The following is a 26,411-nucleotide window of genomic DNA, read 5'->3' as shown; positions in this document are numbered from 1 at the left end:
GCCATCCAAAACAAGCAGCCTTGTGATTCATGTATGACAGCAGACCCTGAACTTTCTAAGTTTAGCCACCGCCGCCAATCATCGCCGCCGTAACACTTGCCCCTCCCCTTTATACACACAGTATAAATAAGTCATTTATCTTATCGTCATTTTTATATTGCGACATGATGGGGAAAAATAAAAATACTCAGTAGTTGTTTTTACGACTTGGAACATGAAGTGACAAATGGCATGTTCCTCATTAAAAAAAATCGGATGACACCAAACTAAATTGTCACAAAAAGTATATACAGGGGAAAAAAATCATGTCTTAATTTACAAAAGCATAGGTTACTTTTGTACTGTTTGACAAATCTTTACTGGGGAGAAGACTCATGGTGGTCATGATTAAGGAATTTTATCAACTTGAGTGTATTTGTTAAAATGACTTTTCTATTATTATTATTTTAGCATCTTCTAGGTCAAAGCATGTCGCTGCTAATGTGCACGGCTTGCACCCACAACATGGCTGCAAGAGTAGTGGAGCTAGTTTATAAAAGCGCAGTTAGTGTATCTCACATTGTGAAATAAAAAAGGAGAGAACAAAAAATGTTGTGTGTGTGTGTGCGTGCGCGTGTGCGTGTGCGTACACAATACTTTGCTTTATTTGGCTCTTCTTGGCTCTAAATAAATGAATAACCACGAGAGAAGGTCCTCAAAGGGCACTGGCCAAAAGTTGACAGAACACGGCGTTCACTCCTGTCCTCTGGCTGGCCCCGTCAACTCGGGAGGTGGTACATAAGATGTGGGGGGGGGGGGGGCAGTAGCTACGTGTGTATTTACACTTTATATTCCCAGTGTGCTGGTAAGAAAGAGGGATGATGCAAGCTCTTTGAAGAGTTTCCAAACCAGCAACCATCACGTCATCCACCTGTTGTAAGAGCCTGATTTATTGCATCACTAAGCAGCCTTAATGGGCCCCCTGGTAGGCCTTAAAAAAAAAAAAAAAAAAAGAGACGGTGTCAAACTCATTTTTTTTGCGAGCCACATCCGTTACGGTTTACCGTTATGAAGATGAAAACCAATTAGAGAAAATGTAATCACCTCATCATAATACAACAATAAAACCGTCCACACCATAATCACACTTCATTTGCTTTGTAAATGTGTGCTGGCTCCGCCCCTTCATTTTGACATTTTGACCACTGTAACAGCAGGGACAAAATGCCCCCCGCCCCCAAAAAAAAGAAAAAAAATTGAGTTTGCCATGGGGCCTGCATATTATTACGTAACACGGTATTAGAGGCTATTATTTGCTCTCCAGGTATCATCCGGAGAGTCACTCACCACTCAACACCACTTCAGATCTTCTATTGCCACCGTGTGGCTGTGAGCCGGTACTACATGTCACGTTCACAATCACTTCCTGCTTTTAACCATTATGCTGTTTGCCTCTCGATATGCGTGTGGACATGATTTGTCAAAAGCGCTTTTCCTCATTTGAATAGTGGGTGAGATGGAGAATACACCATTTCACATTCATATCCACACCTGTGGACAATTTCAAAACACACTTAACATCCCGCAATCACATGAGGACGCAGCATTTTCATGACCTCTACGTCAGCGCTTACATAGAGATGAGATGACGGGAGGTTTTTATGTTTCTAGACCTGCATTGCTTATTTTTACTCACCATCCAGAACAAGGATCCGGAAGCAAAGTCTGCATATTGCTCGATTGTAGACAGGACACTGAAGATGAGACACACCAAGACCATGAGGAAGCTGTGGGTAGGAACACAGCACGACGTTAGCACAAATTGACCAAATAACAGGTCAAACACAATACAAATAAATAGTACAGCTAAAAAAAATATATATATATAAAAAAAAAAAAAAAGGGCACCGCATGCTTGGTCCGTTTGGGTTCTTCCTTCTCAATTATTTTAACAGGGATGATCTCACCTCCGACATTAATTTCTTACGCATGTACTAATTCATTTGTTTTGATTGGACTCTTATAGGGGCCTTGGGCAGCGGCAGCGCTAGACTTCTCTTTTTTTTGGGGGGGGGGGCGGCCAAGGCTATTTCAGGGGGTCCGCAAAACAAAAACTCGGATCAATCATCATTTATATTGAATAAAATTTGCACACACGCACGCACATCAAAACACCGGTTACAAATATACAGACACAACATTTGTCAATAGCTACAAAGTAAATAATAATAATATTAATAATAATGATAATAAAATTCTTTCTTTAGAAACCACTCATATATCTTTCCCCCAGCCCCCATCTTTTAATTTTCTACGCCCCCTATTTGAAAAAGATAAGACAGTAGTTTATTGTTACTTCTAGGCTGACATCACTTTCAGTCACATAATCTTATAAAATCTCCACTTTTGGCCTAAAAATGTCAGGAAAAATAGACCATATTCAATATTTTCAGCTAGTTGACACACTATGGGAGTAGATAGACCAGGGATGGGCAACCGGCGGTGGTCCGCGGGCTGCACTTTGAGTGGCCCCTTGATTAATTTAAATTAAAAAATAATAATAATAATTTACAAGCCCAAAAATTCATTTCATGTTCATTATTCATTTATTCATTATATGTTCCCTACAGAGGCCAGGGGGAAATGTGGGGGAAAAAAATCCCGGACACAATGGAAAATACCCAAAAGTTAATTATCTGGGGTCACCTGGGGCTCAAGCATATTTCAGGGAGAGGTGAGTACCCCTCCGCCCCCACCCTCTAGCTATGCCAGTGACCAAGGGGTGAAAGTGGAGGTGGTGCGTGGGGGGGGGGTGTTGGTTGGCCTTGCAGCTTTGCCAGGTCTCTTTCCAAAACCCGGGGGATTAAGATCAGAATATTTGTGTTTTTTTAACGGTCCTAGAAATAATCCTTTGGACACGTCTTTGGAACGCTTTAGCATGACATGACAGCCATTTTTGCATGAACCATCATCGTGATCGGGCTCGCTTTAACACACACACACACACACACCTACACACCCCCACCCACACACACACACACACACACACACCAATAGCAGAGGGTGCGTTGTGTTTCTGTGTGCTACAAACTGGATTACATGCCATATGCTGAAAAAGGGGTTATGTAAGTGTCTGTTTTTTTTTTTTATCATTCATGTTTAAGCACATAAAGTAAACACAAATGCAACAAGGTTGCTGTCGTTTAAATCGGCGGTGCCCAACCTGCGAACCGGGACCGGCTCGTTAAAGTCAGCAGGGCTCCCACAAATTACAGCAACGACCAATCACAGATGATCTCTGTTTTCTGAATCTGAGCCGTGATTGGTCCTTGTGAGCAGTTGTGATGTCATTTTCAGTCGACAGAAGACAAAATGGCCGCCCCCAGAGATGGCTAAAAACGAGTGGATTAACACTTATTCCACAAACGCAATATTTATCTGAATGCTTTGTTTCAACTAGTGGGCTTGCATGGAACATATTCTTGTTCTATGTTAAGGACTTGTTACTTACTGTACTTGACTTTAACTAGCTATTCATGAGTCTCGACTTGAACAACATGACTTGACAAATCGCGCCTGTTTACCATGAAAATCGACATTTTCAAAATAGTGTGCCATTTGTTTTGTCTGCCATTCATTTAGCATGGTGGCGTATGCCTCCGTCAATGTTTACATATGTGGTCCTGAAACCGACTGGACAGCCCTCATTAGAGAGGCGAGCCGCAGCGTGAAAAGTGCCAAGTGGGGTGATGCGAGGGAACGACTCCCGACTTAAAAGTCGCTGACACATTGGGCAGATGGGACTGTGATTTTACGGGCTGAGGATTACTTGACCTCTCACACGCACAGATGCCACGCTCCCCTCCCCGAACACACGCGATTCCGTCAAACGAAAAGCCCAAACGCATGCTGAAATGCTGGAGTCGCGGGTTCTCAATGGACCCGAGCGTCTCTGCTTCACGAGGGACGATGGCACAGGCGAGGGCTTAAAAAGAGATGCATCATGGGTAGCCTTCGGTCCCATCATGCTGCTCCCGGCACATGCCCCTTGGTACCGTGTCCTTGACATATGGCGCCGCAGCATTTCACAACAAAAAAATAACCGTGGTTCTTTATCGCGCCGTCGCTTACTTCAAAGCTATAAAAATAAGGTCAGTAAAAAATGCCAGGATGCGTTTGACACAAAATGGCCGCAGCTGGGCTGGCTAGAAATCACCGCTTTGTGTCCACTCATGGTTTCATTGAGTGAGTGGGCATTTGCCAAAGTTTACTGCAGCGCTATCAAGGGCGAATTTTTTTGCAGCAGACGACAGGACGTAAGAGAACAGGACGGGGTCACTCCAAAAACCTGATTAAAACAAAGCAGCTGGGGCTTTAGCGAGAATTAACTGACAATATTCAAAATCCCGGGCTGCAGCTTCATTCAAAAATAAGCACAAACAGGGTTCAAAAATGAAATTAAAAATATATTGGAGTGAGCGACATGCATGCGTTGATGATATTGATAAGCCTATTAACTGAAAAGACTAATAAATACGTGAATGGCAGTGAATGAGTTAACTTTGGGCCATTTCTTTAAATCAGCTTCTGGCTTTGTGGCTGGGGTAACTATGACGATTTTAGGCCGTGTTATGGACTTAGATTCCTCCCATTTTGCCCTGCTGTTTCATTGGGCTTATTTAATGTAAACGCACCATAGTATAGCCTTCACAAATATTCAAAAGGAAAAGTACAACAATTACAAAATATGGTGAGGTTTGTCACAACACACTACACAAGCATGGTGAACATTTCATGGACTTGCTGCTCAAAATAAATGTTATATGTTGCCAAGATAAACGCCTGAATGTCAAAGCGGGCAATATTCGTTTCTAAAGATAAATTGATGAAGTAACACGAGTACTACTGCAAACAATAGCAACAACAACTCCACCAAAAATGCTGCAGACAGCACTGCATTACATTTATTTATTCATCTATGTATTTATTTATTTCCAAAATGCTTCTGCTATGTCTGAATGTGCGCACAATGCAGCACTTTTGTCACACATTCCAATTCAAAAGTGGACACCCAATGCCTACGATGCTCAAAATTCATACAATACATTTTATACTTTGTCTCAGAAAAAGCTAATTTTGTCATCATGTCCAAAAAAAAAATGTAAACCTACCAAAGTCCTTAATTTGTTTGCTTTTATATAAACACTAATAATAACGACTTTATTTTTAGTTTTGCCATCAAGAATTAGGATGTCAGTAAATTGTATTTATCTTAGGGGAAAATTGCTCATTGTCCCAAAAAAACTATGTTTTAATATTCATTTATACTCGGCTCTTCAAAATTGACAGACATCTTAAAAACATATTTTGGCCACAATTTATGTTCAAAAGATAGGGTCAGATTAATTTACACAAATATTAATTCATCTTTGTATGAGTGTTTGCTTTAAACTAATTAAATCAAACTAATCAAAGGCCATTACTTTTTGGGCCCAAATACCACTGAATATTAGCATGCTAAAAAAAAAAAAGTATACTGTATCAAACAAAAGAGAGTACACCAATCACATTTTTGTATTTATTTGATTATATCTTTTCAATATAAACGGCACTGGATAATTTGAAGTTTGTATAACAGTGTCAGTTTACTGCCCCCTCGATTTAACTCAACACACAGCCATTCATCTCCAAATCCCTGTCAACAAAAGTGAGTACACCCTGAAGCGAAAACGGGCCCCTTCGCGATGTGACTCATTAGCGTTACGAGGTCTCAAGTGTGAATGGGCAGCAGGTGTGTTCATTTTTGCATCATTGCTTTGACGCTCTCCCCCAAACTGGTCGGTGGATACGTCATAGCAAAGAACTCTCGGAGGATCTGAAAACAAAAAACTGCTCTCCATCGGTATGCTAACTACTTTACAATGTAGCCAAGTGCTATTTTGTTGTCCCATGAAACGATATGCTGTAAATATTACATCAGAACCTGTTAGGGGGATGTACTCTCTTAGATATTATGTTGAGAACTGACTGACTGATAACTGTTTAGTCCACAGTTATCAACGTCCAAAAAGACTATTACATCATAACAAAAAGTAGCGTTGTCTAACATGGAGCTAAACGAGCATGAATGAGCACGCAAATTGCCCTGGCCATGACTGTTAAGCAAGCATGTCGGGGACAGAGCAGTCCTCCGTGACCCCGCCCCCTCCCCGTTCGCGGCTCAGCCCTCAACATCCCATCCAAGGGAGGAGCTTAAAGATGGATTACAGCACATCAGCCTGCAGCCAGAAGCACGGATATTCCATCCTGGTTTAGCCATCATCTTACTCTCCCAATAGTTGGGAAATAAAACGGAAATCTTCTTGGAGTGGAGTGAACAAGCGGACCGAGGGCTCACCTGTTTTCTGAAGATGAGCTATGATTGGTCGTTATCTGAGCCCTGAGAGTGTGTGATGTCATTTTCTGTCAGCAGAAGTGACAAAATGGCCGCCCCCTGAGATGGCTAAAAAAAGGGTGGATTAACCCTTATTCCACAAACGCAATATTAATCCAAATGCTGTATTTGAAATAGTGGGCCTGTATAGAACATATTTTTAAAGTGGAAATCAACCCAAACATTTTTTTTTTCAAGAATATGTTCCCAGCAGGCCCACTAGTTGAAACATGGCATTCTGATTAATGTTGCGTTTGTGGGATATGAGTTAATCAGCAAAATCCACCCCTTTTTTGCCATCTGGGGGGGCGGCCCCATTTTGTCACTTCTGTCGACTGAAAATGACATCACAGTGTCTCAGGGCTCAGGTAACGACCAATCACGGCTCAGCTCTTATTCGACAAAAGCAATATTAATCAGAATGCCTTGTTTCAACTAGTGGGCTTGCATAGAACATATTCTTGAAAAAATATGTCTGGGTTGACTTCCGCTTTAAGGCAGCTGATCTGGTGCACTTGATAAATCACCAAGATAGTTCTGATGATGACAGTCTGGACTCGTTTTTTTTTTGTATAGCCGAAGAACCTCTAGAACATAAATGCTGATGGTATTTATGTAAACTGAACCATAGACTTAAAGAGGAAGTCAACGCAAACATTTTTTTTCAAGAATATGTTCTATGCAAGCCCACTAGTTGAAACAGGGATAAATATATTCGGATAAATATTGCATTGGTCGCTGTCAACAAGACAAAATGGCCGCCCCCGTGCTTAAATCATATCCCACAAACGCAAAATGAATCACAATGCCGTGTTTCAACTAGTGGGCCTGCTGGGAACATATTCTTGAAAAATAAAAATGTTACATACGACATAACCGTAATTTTCGGCGTACAAGTTCACCCCTACCGTGTTGCGGTGAATACGTAAGAGCAACTCAAAACAGATCCCACAACCTGCTACCAAGAAATGGAAGTGACCCCACACAGACGGTAATCGCTCATAAGCAGATATCCAATATATAGGTTTAGTTGCCCATACGTGCAAACGTACATATAGGAGGAGCGCAAAGCCAGGAGGCTGATTTCACTAATCTGCCGGGTTATAAATACACAAAGCAAGTATCGCAGACAACATCTGGACGTCTGCGTTTCCACCAGGATGGGCAGGTGCGAGGGCTACTACTTGACCTTTGACGGCGTCGTTGTCTACAACTGACCTTTGTACTTATAAAAAGACGAACGATTGGCACCGCAAATGTGTTCACGACGGCAAAAATTGCTTTCGCGGCCTCTCCGCCTCACATCAATACTGCAGAATAAGAAAGCCGGGCGGTGGAGCGACGGAGACGTCCGAGTGCGTTCAGGGGTTGGATTACGCTTTCAGTTGGAGGGCATTTAGGAATCATAACCGCACAGTTTGTTCCATCCGGTTATGTAAAAGACTCAAAAGGGAGTGTCCAAAATGTGATCGCTGGCCCAGGTTGTCGAAAGGCGTTTGGGCGCAATCTCTTAAAACTCGGATACAACGTGTGCAAGATTAAAACCGACAGTAACTAAAATACTAGAAATGATGTGATGCGGTTATGGATGGGGAAAAGGGGTCTAAAATGTCCGGAAACTTTGGGGATTTTTAACTCATTCACTGCCAGACATTTTCAGACCCTCTTTTAACCTATGAAAAAAAACAGAAAAAAAAATAGAAATAAATTCCAGGGATTGAATGGCTGGACTGTGAAAGGACAAGTAAATTCGTCAATGGCAGTGAATGAGTTAAGTGAGGAAAAATTGCACGTTCGGAATTAACTCCTTCACTGCTGGCTATTTTCAAAGCCGAGTTCCTCATATTGCCCCGTCTTCCTCTTATAATTCCTGTTTTTGAGAGTTTTGTCTGATCTAGGAAGACCCACAGAATATTGTGTTCATTGACGATGTAAGCATGCGTGGCTTTTTTACACGGCGTTCGCCATTCACTCCACAAACTGCGTCATCTTATCTCACAATTATGACACTCACTTTCTTCTAACTATTGCGTCACATCCTCTCACTTTGTTGAATAACCACAAGATATTTTTGTCAGTGGCAGTACACGTTTGGATACCAGCTGACAAATATGTATTAAATCTAAACTAATATGCGGTCAAATTAGGGCTGTCAAAGTTAAAGCGTTAACGGTGGAGGTTAATTAAAATTTCATAACGCATTAAAAAAAATGAACTCAATCAACTCCGTTTTATTTACTTGCTGTGGCAGCTTCCCTCTGCTCACTTTGCAGCCAAACTTAGAGGAGAGTCACTGTCACAAAGACGGACTTTTTCGTAGTTTTACTTGCTCGATGGCTCATTGGAGAAATCCAAAATAATTTGCGCACTTTGCCAAATTCCTAAACTCAAATACCATATTAGCTGTACATCTTTGGTGTATCTTGTTGTATTTTACAGGAAAAGAATCGTATTCAAGGATCAAAGAATGCTATTAGAACAGTCTTTGAGTGAAAACATACTTGACATTTTTTCCCATGTTAATTTCAAGATTTGACTCAAGTAAATATGGGTTCCAAGCTTTGTAAAAAAAATATTGTTGAAAAATAGGATTAATCGCGATTAATTGTGGAAAATTTCGCGATGAGTTAAAGAATTGTAATCGTTTGACAGAACTAGTTCAAATACAAGGTTGAAATGGCAACTCCGGGGCAAATTCATCTAGTGATGTAGTAATCTGCTACAATGGCGGCGCATGGTGACAAAAATTGACTATAAAAAAAACTGTATGCAGTACTACCTTATGCGATTTGCAGAAATTTCTGTTGCTGAACATTTTCCAGTTCCAAATGGAATACGGGTTGTAGCTTGACTCACTAGTGCCCCAATTTAGGAGTTTTTTTTGAGTTACGAGCCATTTTTTATTTTATTTTATTTTATTTTTTTTTTTTTTTGCTCGAAATTATGATTGAGCTTTGAAAATGAATGAATGAAGTAAAACAAAAAGGAGAGCGGCAGTCACCGATGCGCTTTCAACCGTGCGGTGTATTCTCGACTGTGCGTTGCCAAGAGTGGAAAATTCAGCTGATCCGTGCTTGGGTTACGCATGCGTGTCGGCCTATCGAGGGCTGTCATAAGTGGCACATTGGTCCCTTAATGAGCCATCTCATGCAGACTGCCAATCATGAAAGAAACCCGGTGAATACACGCCCCGCCCCCGACCCCCGCCGATTACCATCGGCAAGCGATAGTTACCTTAAAAGAGGGCCATCATTTTAAATGACGGGCGGGTTCGGGTTCTTACTCCTTTGTTAAGGTGAGACATTTGAGCCTCAATTATTGCTGGGGGGGATTCATCAGTAATGCAGCACGCATTCGACGCACTCACAATGGAGAGGAGAGGTGGCCCAGTGTTTCCATTAAGTGTTTGACCAGTAAGGGATAATATTTGAATAGCTTGGACTAATTCCTCCCTCCTCACTACGGGCTCGGTTTTACACACACAAGCATTTCATTTCACTTGCTTGCATTTTGTTGACATGGTGAATAAGACAAGGGTAGTACTTTTTTTACGGTCACTTCTTAAAGCGGAAGTCAACCCAAACTTTTTTTTTTTTCGAGAATATGTCCTATGCAGGTGCACTAGTTGAAACAAGGCATTCTGATAAATATTGCGTTTGTGGAATAAGTGTTAATCCACTCGTTTTTAGCCATCTCTGGCGGCGGCCATTTTGTCTTCTGTCGACTGACAACGACATCACAACTGCTCACAACGAGCAATCAGGGCTCAGATTCAGAAAACAGGTCAGCCGTGATTGGTCGTCGTGAGCAGTTGTGATGTCATAGTCAGTCGACAGAAGTGACAAAATGGCCGCCCCCAGAGATGGCTAAAAACGAGTGCATTTTGCTGCTTAATTTATATTCCACAAGCGCAAAATTAATCAGAATGCCGCGTTTCAATTAGTGGGCCTGCTGGAAACATATTCTTGAAAAAAACATGTTTGGGTTGACTTCCGCTGTAAGATAAACATTCACAAAATATCAGCAGAAAAGGAGCCATTTTCACGTCAGCGTTTTCTTGCGTCAGAATGCGAGTAAAAATAAAATGAACGAATTTTGTGTTAAAAGTCTTTTTGAATCCAGTGTACCATAATATTCTGTCCATTTTGAAAGCAATGGTTTACTATGGATTATGAAGATGGATGGATGGACTGAAGGATTAAGCGTCATTTTTAAGCACACTTAAAGCCTTAATCTTAGGGACATCAATGATCCGCAGACCATGGATTTTCTGTTGTGGCAATTTTTTTTTTTTTTCTTGAACTATGTATTTTCTACATTCCTGTACTAAAAACCGGGAGTCAGAGTTGTCTTTTGAGTCTGTGCCACACGGTCTCTAGGACCCTAACTAGAGATAGACCAATATGTTTTTTCGCAGGTCCGATGCAGATTATTAGTAGCCAAGGAGGCCGATAACCGATATTTGGAGCCGTTATTCATTTTCAGTAAAAAGGAAAATATTGGCATCAATTTTTTTTTTAAAAAACGAAAAAAAAGAAAACTCACTCTTAACTTTGTTGAAACACCTTCAAGCATATTATTTACTGAACAATGTTCCAGATTTGCGTCATGTTTTTAAAAAATTATTATTACTATACATTTTTGAAAATATACATCTCAAAATTCTAACAAAAACTTCAGTGAAAGTGAAATGATAACTTCAACAATAGCTCCATATAGTTTTCTACAGTAAACAAAGTCCTCCAAAACTTCAAAATGACAGAAATGTTCCACTTTCACATATCTTAGTATTGATTTCAACACAGTTTTAACTTGATTTATTATCGGCCATCAAATTGTTAAAAAAAGACAGATGCCGATATTCGTCAAAATGGCAAATATCGGCTCCGATCATCGACCCGGCTACTTAGTAAAGATCTGATCATATAAATAATACTCTTACGCCAAAACATAACCCTCACATTACCAGAAAGTGCAAACATACTTGAATTTGTCCAAACATGTCATTTGGCTATTTTGTTGAAAATGACCATTTTGTGAACTGCTTTTTTTCCCCCCCTTGCCAAGGTCACATCCAAGCAGCAAACGGTCAGTGGGCCTATTCCCAGTTCAGCGTACATGTGGAGCAACAGCACCACTAATCCACCCGCATCCTGTTAAAGTGAGACACCAGCGGCCAGGTCTGCATCACGCTACGTGCAAACTCGATACTGGCCGGGATAAAAGACATTACCCTCCACAGACGCAATGTGGACATCCAAAACATTTGCCACATTCATGCTTGGATGGGGGTTTTTTTCCCCCTTAACAGTGGTACTGGATTTGGTTTAAACACACCTTACTAGACCAAAAAAAAAAAGTGGCTGGCCAGTATGTAAGCAGGTCCTCATGTTTCACGCATGAGGCCGCCCATTTGTTGACAGCGGGCCGGAGCAGAGCAAGACAGCAGACGCCGGGCCGGGCCCGAGTTACTGTATATGGCGGACCAGATCGCACCGACCTGCCCCTCGTTGGCGCTTTCAACAAGCGCACCACACACACACACACACACACACACACACACTACTTCTGTTTCCGAGAGACAGAACCTAATACTGTACAAGATGTAATTAACAAGAGAGGGACTGCAGATGACAAAGATCAACCGCAACACTTTGTCCACCTACACAGTCCATTGAGATCCACAGTCAGGCAGTTTTTGATTCAGCCCTCAATCAATTCTAAGCGTTTTTTTGTTTTTTTTAGGGGGTAAAGGCTACATTAGTTTGATACAGTTCTTATTAAAACCATGACAGTCTCTGTGTTATACCAATTGGCCATTGATCTTAGAGTGTCACAATGCCATGGGCAGGTTGCATCAGAGATAAAGAGGGACTGGAAGGGTAACAGAAAGGCACATAAAATTATGTCTTTTACTGGAGAAAGGCACGTTGCACAAACCGTACTGAAATACGGAAGAGTCGGATGTGCATTCAAATTAAGTTCACCTGTAAACGTTGTAGTGCAAGCAGATTGATCCCGAAATTTCACCTGAAATTCCAATCCCAATTTTTGTTCCATCTTTTTTTTTTTTTTATCTTAGGCAGTTGGCTAAATAAAGCAAAGCCGCTCCCTTCACAACAGCACTTAGAAACAGTAATCCATGTCTTTGTTACATCTCGGCTGGATTACTGTAATGCACTATTTTGGAGTCGTCCAGTCCTCCCTCCCGTCAAGCGTTTCCAGTTGCTCCAAAATGCTGCCGCTCGCCTCCTAGCTGGAGCTCGTAGGAGGGAGCATACAACTCCAATCCTGGCCTCCTTTCATTGGCTCCCTGTGCATTTTAAGAGTTCATTTTAAGATTCTTGATTGGCTTTCAAATCTTGAAATGGTCTCGCCCCACCTTACCTCTCTGAGGCACCCGCCCGGTGCCTCAGGTCAGTGGGCCAGACCATGGCTTACAATCTACCACCAGGTGTATCCACCTCTTGCCATTCATACAACAAAAAAATGGCTCATTCCACACAAAGTACATTTGTCACTAAATTGAGATGGAATCGTCATTATTTCAGTATTTTGGTGGTTTGCCTTTACCCTGAGAGGTTCCTAAGGTCAAATATGGGCCAGGGCTGAACAAAGGTTATAAAACGCTGGCGTCCAAATATGCCCACAGATGTACTTTAAAGTGGTACTTACACGAGGAAGTGGTAGAGGAAACATTTCAGTCCAGCAGGTCTCTCGAGGAAGTTGTAAACATCGCCCTGCATGCTGGTCTTGGCGTACGGCCGCTGGAACTCCTTTTGGTGGCGATGCAGCCAGCTGGAACGCGGCAGAGGCGGGAGCGGCGCCGAGGCGGCGGGGAGCTGGCCGTGCGCGATCTGCAGGGCCGGGTCCTTCGCCGCCGGACAGCCGGGGACGCCTGATCCATTATTCGCCTCCGCCGGGTCCAGTTCCAGTGAAACAGGAGAGTAGCGGCCCGCGTCGGGCGCGGGCGCCTCGATCTCGCCGGCCACGGGTGGAGAACCGTCAGCGTCCGTCTCCTGGTCCAGGCTGAGGCTGAGGCTGGTGCCGGCGTAGCCGTTGGGGCTGTAACGGGCGAAGGGGCCCCTCAGCCTGCTGCCATAGTCCCGCTGCAGGCGGCACGTCACGTGTAAGGAACGCGCCCGTCTCTCCCCCATGTTGGTTCCAAATTTCAGAGATGGAGCTGATGGAGTGTCCACGAGGGGCTGGGCGCACTTGGGGGAGGTCATGAAGACTACCTTGGCGAGCTCCCTGATGCGGCTGAGCGCTCACTCGGCGGGCCGCCGGCATGTGTGTCCATACCTGGAGCGGAACACGTGATGTGGGATGTGAGGGATAATGTGTCTGAAAGGAAGCGCTGCCCTCCATTATTCGGGGGACGCCGCATGGGCGCATGGACAATAGCAACCATATGATTCTGCGCTAATGAATTTATTCGAATGAATAAAACGCCGTAACGTATTGGGCTACAGTTGTCGTACTCAAATGAAGAATGTAGCAGTTGTCAGATAGGGGTTAGGTATTTGTTAGAAGGACAGGGCTTTTTTTGTACATTCATTCATTTATTCAGGAAACCACGCAAAACTGTGAATAAATGACACAAACACAAATTTTTGTGCTTCCATAGTCTTTGAAAAAAATCAAACTTTTCGTTTGAAAAACATTTCTAAGAGACCCTAAATACGTGAACAGAAGTGCATCAATAAGGACAAAACAGTAGATCAGTGTTCTGTGATCCTGAAAAGGCATTGAGCCGATAGAAGTATAAACAGTATGTGTGTGCGATGGGAGCAATTTGAAAGGGTGTCATGGAAAAAAAAAGGAAACAAAAAGAGTCACATCTCTGTCTTCGGCTATAGAGGCATCCGTGACAAGGACCACATGCACTGCTGTCATCGTTTGGATTGAGTTTCAAGCTCTGTCAAGTGTGTCACATTGACAGGTCGCCGTCTAAATTATCATCGCCATCAAGGTTGGAATACAGGCAGAGTAGACGTACAATATAAACCTACACAGCTGATATAGAAAGTCTACACACCCCTGTTCGAACGCCAGGTTTTTGTGATCTAAAAACGGAAGCAAGATAAACCATTTCAAAACTTTGTATACCATTACTGTGACCTACAACGTGTTCAACTTGAGCTTTAAGAGAAGCTACCTCATTGCTAAAGCACTCAGGGACTGTTGTAACAAACTGGCCTGGGAGAAGTTGTAACATTTATAAAACAATACAATTTACCACAGGCTACATATATATACATATATACACATATATACATATACATATATATACATATATACATATACATATATACATATACATATATATATATATATACATATATATATATATATACATATACATATATATACATATACATATATATACATATACATATATATACATATACATATACACATATACTTTTTTTTTTAAGCCGTTAAGAAAATAGATAAATATTCAAGTGAAGTAGACACCTAACATCTACTCATAATGTTTGTATGCTGACCATTAGGTGAACTGGCTTACCTTCAAACGTGCAGACGTGCGGCGTCAGCGGCAGATGAAATCATGAATATATCCTCAGCTGTGACATAAGTTCGGCTTGTAAAAATCAAATTCTGTTGAAAAGTAAATCCAAATATGACTCGCCGAGTTATATGAAGAATAAATTGTAATGAAACGGTCAATGTCTGCGTTGAAAATAATAATAGTGAAATAAATAAACACACAGAACGCACAAGCGTTGAGTAGGAGTCCGTTTGCGGGACTTTGAAGTGCATCACTGGCAGCTAGACTCTGAGCGTTATGCCGAGTTCAAGGATACTCGAGACTTTTCAGATCCATACAAATCCTCCGCGCGTTTGCTTTTTGTGTGCGTGTAAAACAAGAAAAATCGACCGTCACTTGTATTTGTATCCGTATCAAACGTGACTTGCTTGCTGGGCAACTTACAGGAATGAGTTTTTCAGCAAGACGGCCGGTGGCAGAGTGACTTTACGAGGGCAAATGAACGCCTCACGTTTTAGCCAGAAGGCAACAGCTGGATGCGAGCTCACAAAAATATAAACTGCTTATGTATATATTATATTATTCAAACACATTTTTACAATAAGTTCCGATCGACACTATTCGAAGTTTTCTCCCGCTCCCATTTAATAACTGTATGCGACAGTAAAGATGAACACATATTATCACTGGTAACTTCACACATTTACATTCGACGTTTCGCGAATGAGTGTTTTGTCGTTTGTCGACATCCGTAGTGACTGAGAAAACATGGCTGCCCACACAAGCAAGATTATGCTGCTATCTTTCAGTCGATTAAACGTCGTCGGCGTTGGACTACCGAATTTGTCAAGCAGGCTGACGTACACGACGGCATTGCCTATAACCTCGGGTGGAAATAAAAGTGAGAATAGCATACGCCTATGCTGTAGTTCACGCTGAATCGGTGCGATAGCTTCGTGCTAAGTGTTGCGCTATAGCGAGGTCACTACAAATATGATACGCGTAAAGTCATTTTTTTGTTCAGGCGACATTCTTTTTCGATTTGACAGTGTGTAAATTAAAGGGTGAGCGGGTGTATCACTAACAACGTCTCGAATACATGTCAATTTCAGGGGTTACGTGAGACGTCTTCCTCGGCACGCATTGATGACGTAATGGGCGTGTCGCCGTACTTTTGCGCCGCTCAATTAAATGTGGACATTATTTTACCTCCAGTGAATAATTGCAGCACCATACAGTACTTCAAATGTATTTTAATATATCGTTTATCTGTATAGAACATTATTTGGCAGTAGAGAAATCACGGTCCTTTTGTGTTTGGCATCCATATTAAATTGACATGCTGTAGTGTGCATATATATATATTTTTTTCTTAAGTTGTCCCGTTATCATTAATTTCAGTGCTTCCTGAGCGAGGCGGTAGAGGAACTTTCACCAAAAGGCCCCGCAGACATGTAAGTTAGATATTACTTAATGAGCCCTGTGTGAGAGCAGAGAACATGGGGATGTTGCTAACTTGTTCTCTTTGTGTGTGGGTCGGGCTTTCAGGCGGGACCACCAAGGACGGACAAAATGGCAGAGGACCAGGACTGGACGGCTGTCTACCCGGCAGCAGCCCCCTACAGAGCCGACTCTGTTCCCCTCCCTGTGAGGATGGGCTACCCTGTGAAAGGAGGGGTCCCTCCGGCAAAGAAGGGCAACCTGGAGCTGATCAAGGTTAGACACTGTTATTGATCCTTTCTGTGGAACAGCATAGATGCTCTTCAACAACTTCAACTTCAGTCAGTACTTACTGTAAAATTTTCAACGCAAACAAATAACCAGCATGCATGCTTTGCCGTGTTGTCTCATTCAACAGGTTCCCAACTTTCTCCACTTGACTCCGGCGGCCATCAAGAAACACTGTGACGCTCTCAAACGTACGGATGCCTTTTTTTTTTTTTTTCTTTTCTAACTTACCGAGAATGTTAGAACTAATGATGACTACAACCGTTGACCTTGTGTCGCCAGCGTTCTGCAGCGCGTGGCCGCCCGCGCTGGACACCGCCAAGTGTGAGCGGCACTTCCCCATCCAGGTGGAGAGCAGCGACTACGTGTCGGCGGGCCTGTCTGTACGAAACCCAGCTGCTCGCGTCGTTCATCTCAGAGTGAGTTTGACTTGCTTTTTTCTCTTAAACTTTTGATTTCATCAGTAAAACTGACATGAACGGAATCCAACACAAGAGCTGTGTATGTCACAAATGAGGCGTTTAAATAAAAAAAAAAAAATGAAAAAAAAACCCACACAAAGGAAATTGACTTAGAAAATGTGGTGGTAAGTTTTTATTGAGTTATGATTATTTTATTCATTAGAATGTTACATGATTACTATATATCATAATATGTAATTTCATCTTTAGTTGTCTTTCTTTTCTTTTTTTCTTCGCCTTTTTAAACCAATGGCTGCTGCAGCCGCACGTTTACCGCTTGATTCTATCAGGTGGGACTTACCGCTACAAGGTAATGAAATCGTTCACTGAAGGGGAAAGTCTCACCAACAGCACAAAGATCTTCACGCATTAAAATGACTGGAAATCCTATCAATCCTTTCCATTCCCACAAAAAGTCAACATTTTTTGTTAAGTTGTTTTTTTTAATAATGGGGCATGGGGGAGCACTCGCTACAGTATTGTACTTGATTAAAAAAACCAACAAAAATTCAACAGGTAGTGCATCATGATTTCCTACTTCAAAGCCAGTTGACATTGTGCTTTCCGCGTGCACGCTGTGGCCACCAGGGGGCGGTACAATACATGCAGACATACTGTATTGCGCGTCCATTTGATGAATCAGGGTTCCCAGCGATCTTTTTAAGGATGGTGGGAACCCTGAAAAAGTAGTCAAAGGCATTGAATCCATACACATAAAAACAAGGCCGTCATTGGCATTAAAGTATCTTAAATCCATCTTTCAAAAGTCTTCATTCGGATACGGAAAAAAACATTGTTAGATTGCAACTTTTTATCTGGGGGGGGCAGTCAGTCTGCTTTTTCTAAAATAAATTTCAGCTTTTGTTCTAAAAAAAAAAAATAAAAAATAAACCCACAACTTTTTAATCAGTATAAAAATACGGGTAATTACAATGCATTTATTCCGATATCTAGTCGCACTTTTTTTTTGTTTTCTTCCTGCATGGCCCTAATGCTCTTCCCCCCCCCCCCCCCTTCCTTTCCATCTGTGTATTGTTTGTTTTTGCAGGTGAAGCTGTCCAGTTTGAACCTGGACGACCACGCCCGGAAGAAAATGCTCAAACTGCTCGGGGAGCGATACTGCAAACGCACGGACGTCCTCACCATCACGACTGACAGGTGAGCGCTCGCGCTCCTTTTGGTGGGGCTATTCAGTAACTTCACTTTTTCTTCACATCACTTAGCTGCCCACTGAGACAGCAGAATTACGACTACGCCATGTACCTGCTGACCGTCCTTTACCACGAGTCCTGGGTGAGTGCAAATACAGCAAACCTTTTGAGGAAAAAAAAAAAAAAAGACTCGCTCGCTCGTCCTGCGCATCCTGTTTTTCGCCATCATGTACTTGGCAGGAAGTAGAAAAGCGTCTGCTGACCTTTAGCGCAAACAATGAGCGGCACAGTACTTGTGCAAGTTTCTGGATGTTTTTTTTTTTTTTTTTTTTGGTAACGCTAGCCCTCAAAGAGTGGGCTTGTTAGCTGCCACAAACGAGGCGAGTGTACACCTCCACTTGAGCATATGACGCTGAAATCCAGCGCCCAGTCTTTCCTGTAGGTAAGCGGCACCGCTTCATGGGAACGAAAGGCTCGGTGTTTCGTCTCATTGTAAGCCACTTGTGCACTGTTTGAACGTAAACGCTGTGCTTTATGTTATCAGTACAAAACAAGATGAAATAAAGAATAATTGAAATAAAATGCATTGTACATAAAATTTCATTAAAAAAAAAAAATCCTAAATAAAAGCTTTAAAACAAACTGTTTTTTAAGAATAAAATGCAAATGTATTTCAAATTAAGGTTACCGTAAATGCAACTGAACTCTACCTAGCGATTCTTTAGCCTACCACTGGAGGGAGTAATTTAGATTGATTTCAAAATGGTTTTGGCTTTATTTTAATGTACAGGTATTTTGATTTTTTTTTTATACATTGTTTTTATTCAATTCAAAATACATTAAGATGTTTGTAATATATATATATATATATATATATATATATATATATATATATATATATATATATATATATATACACTGAAACGGTATGAAGCTGTCAAATATAACAGTGTGCTGAGAAAACAAGAGCATCACCAAGCCACCCGCCCTCAAAAGAAATAATCCTGACTTGAAGTCTAATAGCTACTAACAACTTTTGCTATCTTCAGAAAACCGAGGCATGGGAGGCCGACAAGACGGTAGCAGACATGGAGGAGTATTCGTGGGAGGATAGCCCGTCCCAGAAGAACATCTTGGACACGCTGTTGCGCGGGCCGGACGGCGGCGAGGAAGAACGCCAGCGTCTGCTGGGAAGAAGCGAAGTGCAAGAGTACAAGGACTCGGTCAGCAGACTGAAGAACCAAGGCGACAGCGAGGGCGCAATGCTGCAGTACAAAGAGGCCGTCAAGAACGTGCTCAAGATCTGACAAGTTGCACCAGAGAAGGAACGTCGCCAATACCGTCTTGATGTGTTTATGTACTTTTTCGTCCTTTCGTCAAAATAAAAACATGAAACCGTCTTGGATTTGTGACTAAAGATAACAAACAGACCCGCAAGGCTCAAAATTTCAAAAATGTCATCACAAGATGTCATTAGTGTGCCTCGATAGCGCAATTAAATTTGTAATTTCTCTACCAAAAAGTGGTTTAGGTTTTTTTTTTTTCTTTCAAAAAAAGAAATAAATTCCACTTCATTCTTAACTAATGAATTCCTGTAACATAACCTTTGCTTACGGATAAGTTTTCTCTCTCAAAAAAAAAAAAAAAAAACATTCATAAATGACTTGCAAATAACTATCCTCATATCAAAATTTGGCTATTGTGATTTGTTTTTTTTCCTCAGAAAAATACAACTGAGCTACAAAAAAGACTTCTCATGATTCCAACTTTTTTTTTTTTTATCAAGAAAGTTATTGCCACCCCCTCTCCCAAAAAAAAAAAAAAAAAAAAAAAAGTCTTGATTCTCGAATTGTGAATGTAAATGTTTGTCTATGTGCCCGGGTGGCAACCAATTCAGGGTGTACCCTACCTCATTGCCCAAAGTCATCTGAGATCTGCTTCAGCTCATGGATGGATGGTAGTTGAACTTGCATTTGGATTACGAGCGGTGGTCCTTGGGAAAAATGTCAAAAGTTTAAAAAAAAAAAAAAAAAAAACGCCTGCTACAAACCATTTCATTCAAGATCAGAACCCTCATCCGAACCTTCAGTCAGCCGTCGCCCTCCGTGACCAGATGGTACTTGATCAGACGCGTGGCCTCTCTTCTCCCGGACGTACGGCGGCATTCCATCCGCCTCCTCTTCGCCCTCCGGCTAGCAAGCAGCCAGACAAAACAGCCCAGCAATACGACCACACACGTGACCAGCGCCGCCGGCAGGCCGTGATACCCGGCAGCCAAATCCACCAAGGTCTCCCCCCCGACCGGAGTTGAACCTCGCCCTTTCACTGACGTCTGGCTGTTTGGTTCATTGGTGTCCGGGTGCTCGTTTGACCACGTTTGAGTGCTCGGATCGTTTGCGTCTTGGCTGCTTGGTTCGCCGGTGTGCGGGTGTTGAAATGACATCGGGGTGCTTGGGTTATCGGTGTCTTGCACTCGAAGTGAGGTCCGGGTGCTTGCTTTGCTAGTTTCTCGCCCTTCAACCGACGTCCAGGTGCTTGAATCGCCGGTGCCTCGCTTCGTAAACGACGAACGGGTGCTTGGTTCTTCGGCGTCTGGCGCAAATGACTTCCGGGTGCTCGGATCGTCGCTGCCTTGACCTTTAAGCAACTTTTGGGTGGTCGGATCACTGGTGTCTCGCTCTTTAAACCACATTTGGGTGCTCGGATCATTCTTTTCTTGCTCTTGAATCAATGTTTGGGTGCTTGAGTCATTGGTATCTCGCCCTTTAACGGATGACAGGATGCTGTCGCTGGTGTCTGGCTCTGAAAACACTGATTTGGCACTTGGTTCATGGGTGTCGGGCGTTTGAAATGGCATCCGGGTGCTCGGTTTGTTGGCGTTTTTGGTGTCTCGCTCTTCAAACCACTTTTGGGTGCCCGCCCCATTGCTGTCTTGCTGTTCAAACCGTGTTTGGGTGCTCGGGTCGTCGGTTTCTCGCTCTTTAACCGATGTTTGGGAGCTTGAATCGTCTCGACCTTTAACAGGCAGCAGGGTGCTCAGGTCGTTGTTGTCTCGCTCTTCAGATGACGATTTGGTGCTCCGATAACTGCCGTCACGCTCTTTAATCCATGTTTGGGTGCTGGGCTTGTTCATGTCTTGTTTTTTAACCAACATTTGGGTGCTCCGATCATTGGTGTTGACGCCGACTGTGGACGCGGAGGAGGTGAAAGGACGTGTGGTGGTGGTGGTTGTGGAGAGCAAAGTAGGAGGGGGCGGGGCATGGTAAGGAACCATGGTGGTGGATGACGAAGGTGCGCTTGTCGGGAATGTGGTGACGGGTGACCAAAGAGGTTTCGGAGTGACTGTTGGGGGTCTCCCGGTGGTTTTCAGGGTGCTGGTGGTGGTTGGTTTAAGGGTGGCAACGGGTGGCGGCGGATGTAAAAACTGTCGCTTGTCCAAGGGAAGCAGCTCAGAGGCGTTGACGCGACCCACGCGGACGTTGGACGTGAGGTGTTTGCCAAACACCAACAGATCAGGATCCACACCTGAACAAGTCATTCGACACTTTTAGGTCTTTACACCAACCAGTCTTACATGTTTGATAGACTGTCAAGAATACTGACTTACAATTCGCCACTATATTGCGCGATTTAAAAAAAAAAAGGCATCTCCAAATTTCACAAAGCTCCAGATTTTGTATTCCACTAAACAATAGAAAATATATACTGTATATCCAAATCCTGTGACTTTATTGTCTGGTTATCACTGGAAACATTCATGTGTGCAAATCAGTCGGAGAGCTACGAGAGATTGGGTGGACCAAACCATTTTAGATAAAAAGGGGGCATTGCCGTAATTTTGTTGTTAAAACAACCTATTATTCCACCTAAATACTGTATTTTAACACACTTCTTTAGCTTGTTTAAAAAATGACATACAAATAATAATAATAATATCTTAAGTTTTCCGGGTGCTGAGACTCAATTTAGTGGTGCTTTAACACCCCGAAAAATGGGCTAGAAACGCCCACGACACGTACCCTTGGTGACGTTGTAGAGGATAGCATCCGTGCTGTGGCTGACAACGCAGCTCTCCAAAGTTGGACAGTGCAGGTGGCAACAGTTGTCTTGCGTGGCGTCATAGTGAAACACCGCCACGTTACAGTAGGCTCAAAGAAAGAAAAAAAAAAACACAAGCTTGGTTACCATGCATGAAAACGCACTTTGAACGCAGCACGGCTGATATGCAACTCACCATTCGGCGTCACGCAGCAAGTGCGGCCGCATCTCAGCGCGCTCTCCTCCCGGTAAGTCCTCAGCAGCCGCGCCCCTCGCCTCTCGGATGCCTCAGAGTCCACGACGATTCCCGGGAAGCTCCGAATCCAACAGTTTTTGTAGTAAGACGTGGGCGAGCAGCGTGGGCGAGCAGCCCGCCACGCCACGAGCAAAACCGTAAGCGTCAGCAAGCCGCGTGCGACGTTCATAGTACCCCCGGCGTCATTGGAAATCAGAGCATCTTAGACGGGGGAATGCTTTTACACACGCACACCCACGCACACGCACCTCCAGGTGGGTCATTGATACGCACCTGGAGGAGGAGACCCAGCCGTGGGTAAAAGCAACCTACTACTGCCTCTCACAATGAATGCATAATCAATGATTCGACATTATTCATTTTTCGGTAATAATAATTGCACTGGTCAACAAATGTGGATCCATTTCTTTTAAATCAGAGATGCAAGTCAACTTTTCAAGATCATTTTTTTTCACTCATTCCTTCCTTTTTCTCTTGTTTCCATAATAATAATAACAATAATAATAATAATAATAATAATAATAATAATAATGAGTAATATACATAGTGTTAGGTTCAACAATAGGTGACATTTTTTTTCCTGAAAACTCAAATTACAACACATAATAAAATCCGGATTTGCGCAAGCTTTTATATAGGTCAGAAAATATCTATAAAACCTTATGTGATAGGAAAAAAAAGTAAAGTATTTTTTTTTAAATCAGTCAAATGCATTTATAGGCACAAAAAGCCATCTCTGATTAAAATTAACTGTTGACCAGTGTTACCAGTGATCAAGCAATTCAATAAATAAATAAACGATTGCACAGCCTAAAAATATGTCTACTTTTACTAACCTACACAAGTAATATGGAAGATGCCACACAAGCATATTAAATACAATAAAATCAACCTAATGGTGGTGCAATGGATTTGTGTGATGAAATATACATTAACATAAAATATATGTAAATGAATATAACGTGATGTTGACACGGATTTGGTTGCGAAAAAAAAATAAAAAACATAGTACTTATCATTACATTAAACATGGATGTTTAATACACTAACAAAAAATACTACTTGATTTACACAATACTGATCATTTAACATTGTGCAAATCAATTGCATGTTATTCTTTTCATTTAAAAAAAAAATCATGTGTCAAATGTTTATGTTTGATGTAGTAGTCATAACAATTGCAGTTAAGTAAACATTAAATAAAACAATTTGACTGTGTTATTTGCATGAATGCAATAACCCATTAAAAATGAATACAATCAAAATTCAATCATGAAAGAACAATGGTGGCAATGAAAACCTTACGGTCCATTGTTGTAAAAGCCTTTTGCTAGCATCCGGGCCAAAACCTCATGTCCAAAATGGATCAATATCATAAATTGAAAGCGTCTTGCTTGAAGAGTTTACGATTTTGGAGATGTGAGGATTCCGCCCGACGCCAGCACTTTCCAGTTACAATTTGCATAATTAAACAAACCAACAAATGCACCACAAGTATGTTTTTTGTAAGAAACATTTATATTTTCATCCGACACTTCAGGGCAACGAGACAGTCCACGACTTCTGCAATCCACATAAAGATCCAACTGTGCCGTGCTTCAAGGTAGCAGTGTTATATCACCATTACTATTATTATCATTATGTGCCTTTGTTGTTGTTGGGAGTCTTAAGACGACGCAGGAGACATTAAAACAGCAAACACACAAACACTAAGTGAACACAAGTGATCACGTCTTCGGCCTCCCTCGTATCTTCGCACGTGCGGCAGGTTTACAATATCGTCATTCAAATGGCACACGTGTGATTGGCACTGGGACGAAACAAAACTGGTTGTGCAATTTACTGCCTACATTTTCAGTTTGGTGGTGTGTGCCATTCATCTTTCAGTCAGTAGGTGGCACCCTGAGTCAGCCAAACTCCTGCACATGCATGACACAATCAAAGCAAAAAACAAGCTCTAGTAGAATCATGTTTTAAAAAAAAAAAAAAAAAAAAAAGAAGAAAACACCAACGACAATGTTCTCATGCAGGTCTTTTTCGAGGCCAGGCTTTGGTATGAAGACCCCAGTGCATCACAGGGGCGGAGCCATGCGTGGGCCTGGGTCTGCGCAGGCCCACCCAGATTGACAGACTGGGATTCATGAAAAAAAATTTTTTTAAATGGTTAGTAAATTATTATTGAATTGTTTTTGAATTAGTATTTCGTTGCGTTTTTTTATTTTATTGAATATTGAAAATCATAATTGAAATATCATAATTGTGGTTGTCTAAGGCAGTGTTTTTCAAACTCTTTTGAGTCAAGGCACATTTATTTCATTGAAAAAAATCCCGCGGCACACCACCAGCTGAAATTGTGAAAAAAAAAAAAAAGCTTATTTTAACAATATAAGTGTTATATTGTTTATGTAAGCATTTTTTAACATTGATAAACGACGTCATATTATAACGTCTTGGATATGAATTAAATAAACACAAAGAAAAAAGTATTTCATAATGTTTCATATTGATACTTAGTGTGAAACATGGGCCTGTTTGGATAAACGTGTCACTAATTCGCTTGTCTCTAAACAAAGACGATTAGCTACCCGATGCTGCTGCTGCCACCTGCTGGTATGGAAGAGTACTACAACGTAGTAAAGCCATGACTACGCTGCCAGGCGCTAGACCGCACAGGCACACAAACGAGATCATTTCCCACGGCACACCTGACAATATCTTGCGGGCACACCAGCGTGGCGCGGCACAGAGTTTGAAAAACACCGTCTGCGTCGGGACAGGAGGATTGTGCTCAGTGAGAGAAATATAACAGATTTTTTTCCAGGCCGACCCATTAGCTACGTTCTGGCTCCGCCCCTGGTGCATCATGGTCCTTTTCCGTCGCTGTCAACACACCGAGCCCGGTTCCTGGTCTTCGCAATCCTCAGTAGTGTCGTCCCTGGGAAACGTTGGCACTCCTCGAGCCCGAAGCTCGGCGAGGAGCGCGCGCGTCTTTGTGCAGAGGAGCGGCGACGTCGCCGCGGTGGGGTCAGTCCTTGACGAGCCGGTAGATGTGATGCTGGGCGCCGTGCTCGCTCGTGGACACCTCGAAGACGTAGGCCACGCACAGCAGCGTCTCCAGGGTGTCCCTGTTGGACACCACCTGAGCGGGAAAGGAACAAGAAGGAGTGTAACACTTTCGCATTCTTTCCTCCAATGTACTAAACATGAAATTAATAAATAATAATAATAATAATAATAATAATAGCAATAATAATTATTTATAAAGGAAATGACGTGTTTAACCTAACCGTGCCTTACAAAAGCTTATTAGCTAAATATTAACACATAATGGGGAAACGCCACAGACGGGCTAACAAATAGCACAGGTTGATGGGTTAGGAAATTTGAACACAAACAGTGGAGCAAATGCATGTAGATGGAAAATATGACAATACTCACAGGCATATACTGTTTTCTTTATCCTCTGCAAAGAACGACTAATATTACTGCCGCACTGAGGAGCTGAGACTGTCTCCATGTGCACTATATCCGTTTGTCTGTATTATACTGCCCCCAGGTGGTCGGAAGGAGCGGCACAAAGTCCAATGAAGCCAAAAATGTGTCGAAAACAGATTCATTTTCTTATATTCTATATAATCACACCATTATTTCCACTCACAGGACAACATTTGGGGGGTACAAAATTTCATATAATAGAGGACAAATACATACGGTAGTAGAAAAATGAGGGCTTTTCAAAAAAAGAAAAAACATGTAGCAGTACAAATAAAACTGATGGTGGTCAGCCTGTGAGGGGAAAATGCGTTGGAGGGGGCACGCCTTTCATAGGGTTGAAAAACTTAAAGGGGGGGGG

At 42.2% G+C, this 26,411-nt stretch overlaps 4 protein-coding genes and 1 long non-coding RNA gene across 16 annotated transcripts in view; 2 read left to right on the top strand and 3 right to left on the bottom strand.

Moving 5' to 3' along the window:
• Positions 1–16,077, bottom strand: part of kcnq1.2 (potassium voltage-gated channel, KQT-like subfamily, member 1.2) — a 160,509-nt gene extending 144,432 nt beyond the window's left edge. For 3 of the 5 annotated variants that reach the window (XM_086027109.1, XM_086027111.1, XM_086027110.1), the window contains exons 1-3: positions 14,943–16,077; positions 13,088–13,714; positions 1,676–1,766 (exon numbers count right to left, since the gene is read on the bottom strand). In XM_086027109.1, coding sequence (XP_085883235.1) covers positions 1,676–1,766; positions 13,088–13,641 — 645 coding nt within the window. In that variant the 5' untranslated portion in view covers positions 13,642–13,714; positions 14,943–16,077. The remainder of the gene's footprint in view (positions 1–1,675; positions 1,767–13,087; positions 13,715–14,942) is intronic. The other 2 variants (XM_086027108.1, XM_086027107.1) reach the window with 2 other exon arrangements.
• On the top strand, positions 15,626–19,664 carry mrps35 (mitochondrial ribosomal protein S35). Its single transcript, XM_086027122.1, has 8 exons — positions 15,626–15,825; positions 16,326–16,378; positions 16,473–16,640; positions 16,783–16,843; positions 16,935–17,071; positions 18,162–18,271; positions 18,337–18,406; positions 19,314–19,664. Exons 1-8 carry the CDS (start codon positions 15,693–15,695, stop codon positions 19,569–19,571), a joined length of 990 nt encoding a protein of 329 aa, XP_085883248.1. The 5' UTR covers positions 15,626–15,692; the 3' UTR covers positions 19,572–19,664.
• On the bottom strand, positions 19,170–22,801 carry mansc4 (MANSC domain containing 4). The gene is made up of 5 exons (XM_086027112.1): positions 22,499–22,801; positions 22,284–22,412; positions 20,348–21,789; positions 20,174–20,257; positions 19,170–19,451 (listed from the first exon to the last, which is right to left on the bottom strand). Exons 1-3 carry the CDS (start codon positions 22,725–22,727, stop codon positions 20,354–20,356), a joined length of 1,794 nt encoding a protein of 597 aa, XP_085883238.1. The 5' UTR covers positions 22,728–22,801; the 3' UTR covers positions 19,170–19,451; positions 20,174–20,257; positions 20,348–20,353.
• LOC147149149 (uncharacterized) lies at positions 22,317–26,367 on the top strand. The gene is made up of 3 exons (XR_015086359.1): positions 22,317–22,550; positions 24,589–24,721; positions 25,380–26,367. It is a non-coding gene; the product is annotated as an uncharacterized LOC147149149 (long non-coding RNA).
• The window catches only part of tead4 (TEA domain transcription factor 4), a 37,504-nt gene continuing 35,146 nt past the window's right edge, over positions 24,054–26,411 (bottom strand). For all 8 annotated transcript variants that reach the window (XM_086027115.1, XM_086027116.1, XM_086027117.1 and 5 more), the window contains one exon: positions 24,054–25,697. In XM_086027115.1, coding sequence (XP_085883241.1) covers positions 25,584–25,697 — 114 coding nt within the window. In that variant the 3' untranslated portion in view covers positions 24,054–25,583. The remainder of the gene's footprint in view (positions 25,698–26,411) is intronic.

This window comes from Filicampus tigris, chromosome 4 (genome assembly GCF_054856515.1).
Source record: "Filicampus tigris isolate MCC_2025a chromosome 4, RoL_Ftig_1.0, whole genome shotgun sequence".
Taxonomy (NCBI): domain Eukaryota; kingdom Metazoa; phylum Chordata; class Actinopteri; order Syngnathiformes; family Syngnathidae; genus Filicampus; species Filicampus tigris.
This window is presented reverse-complemented; position numbering and strand designations above follow the sequence as displayed.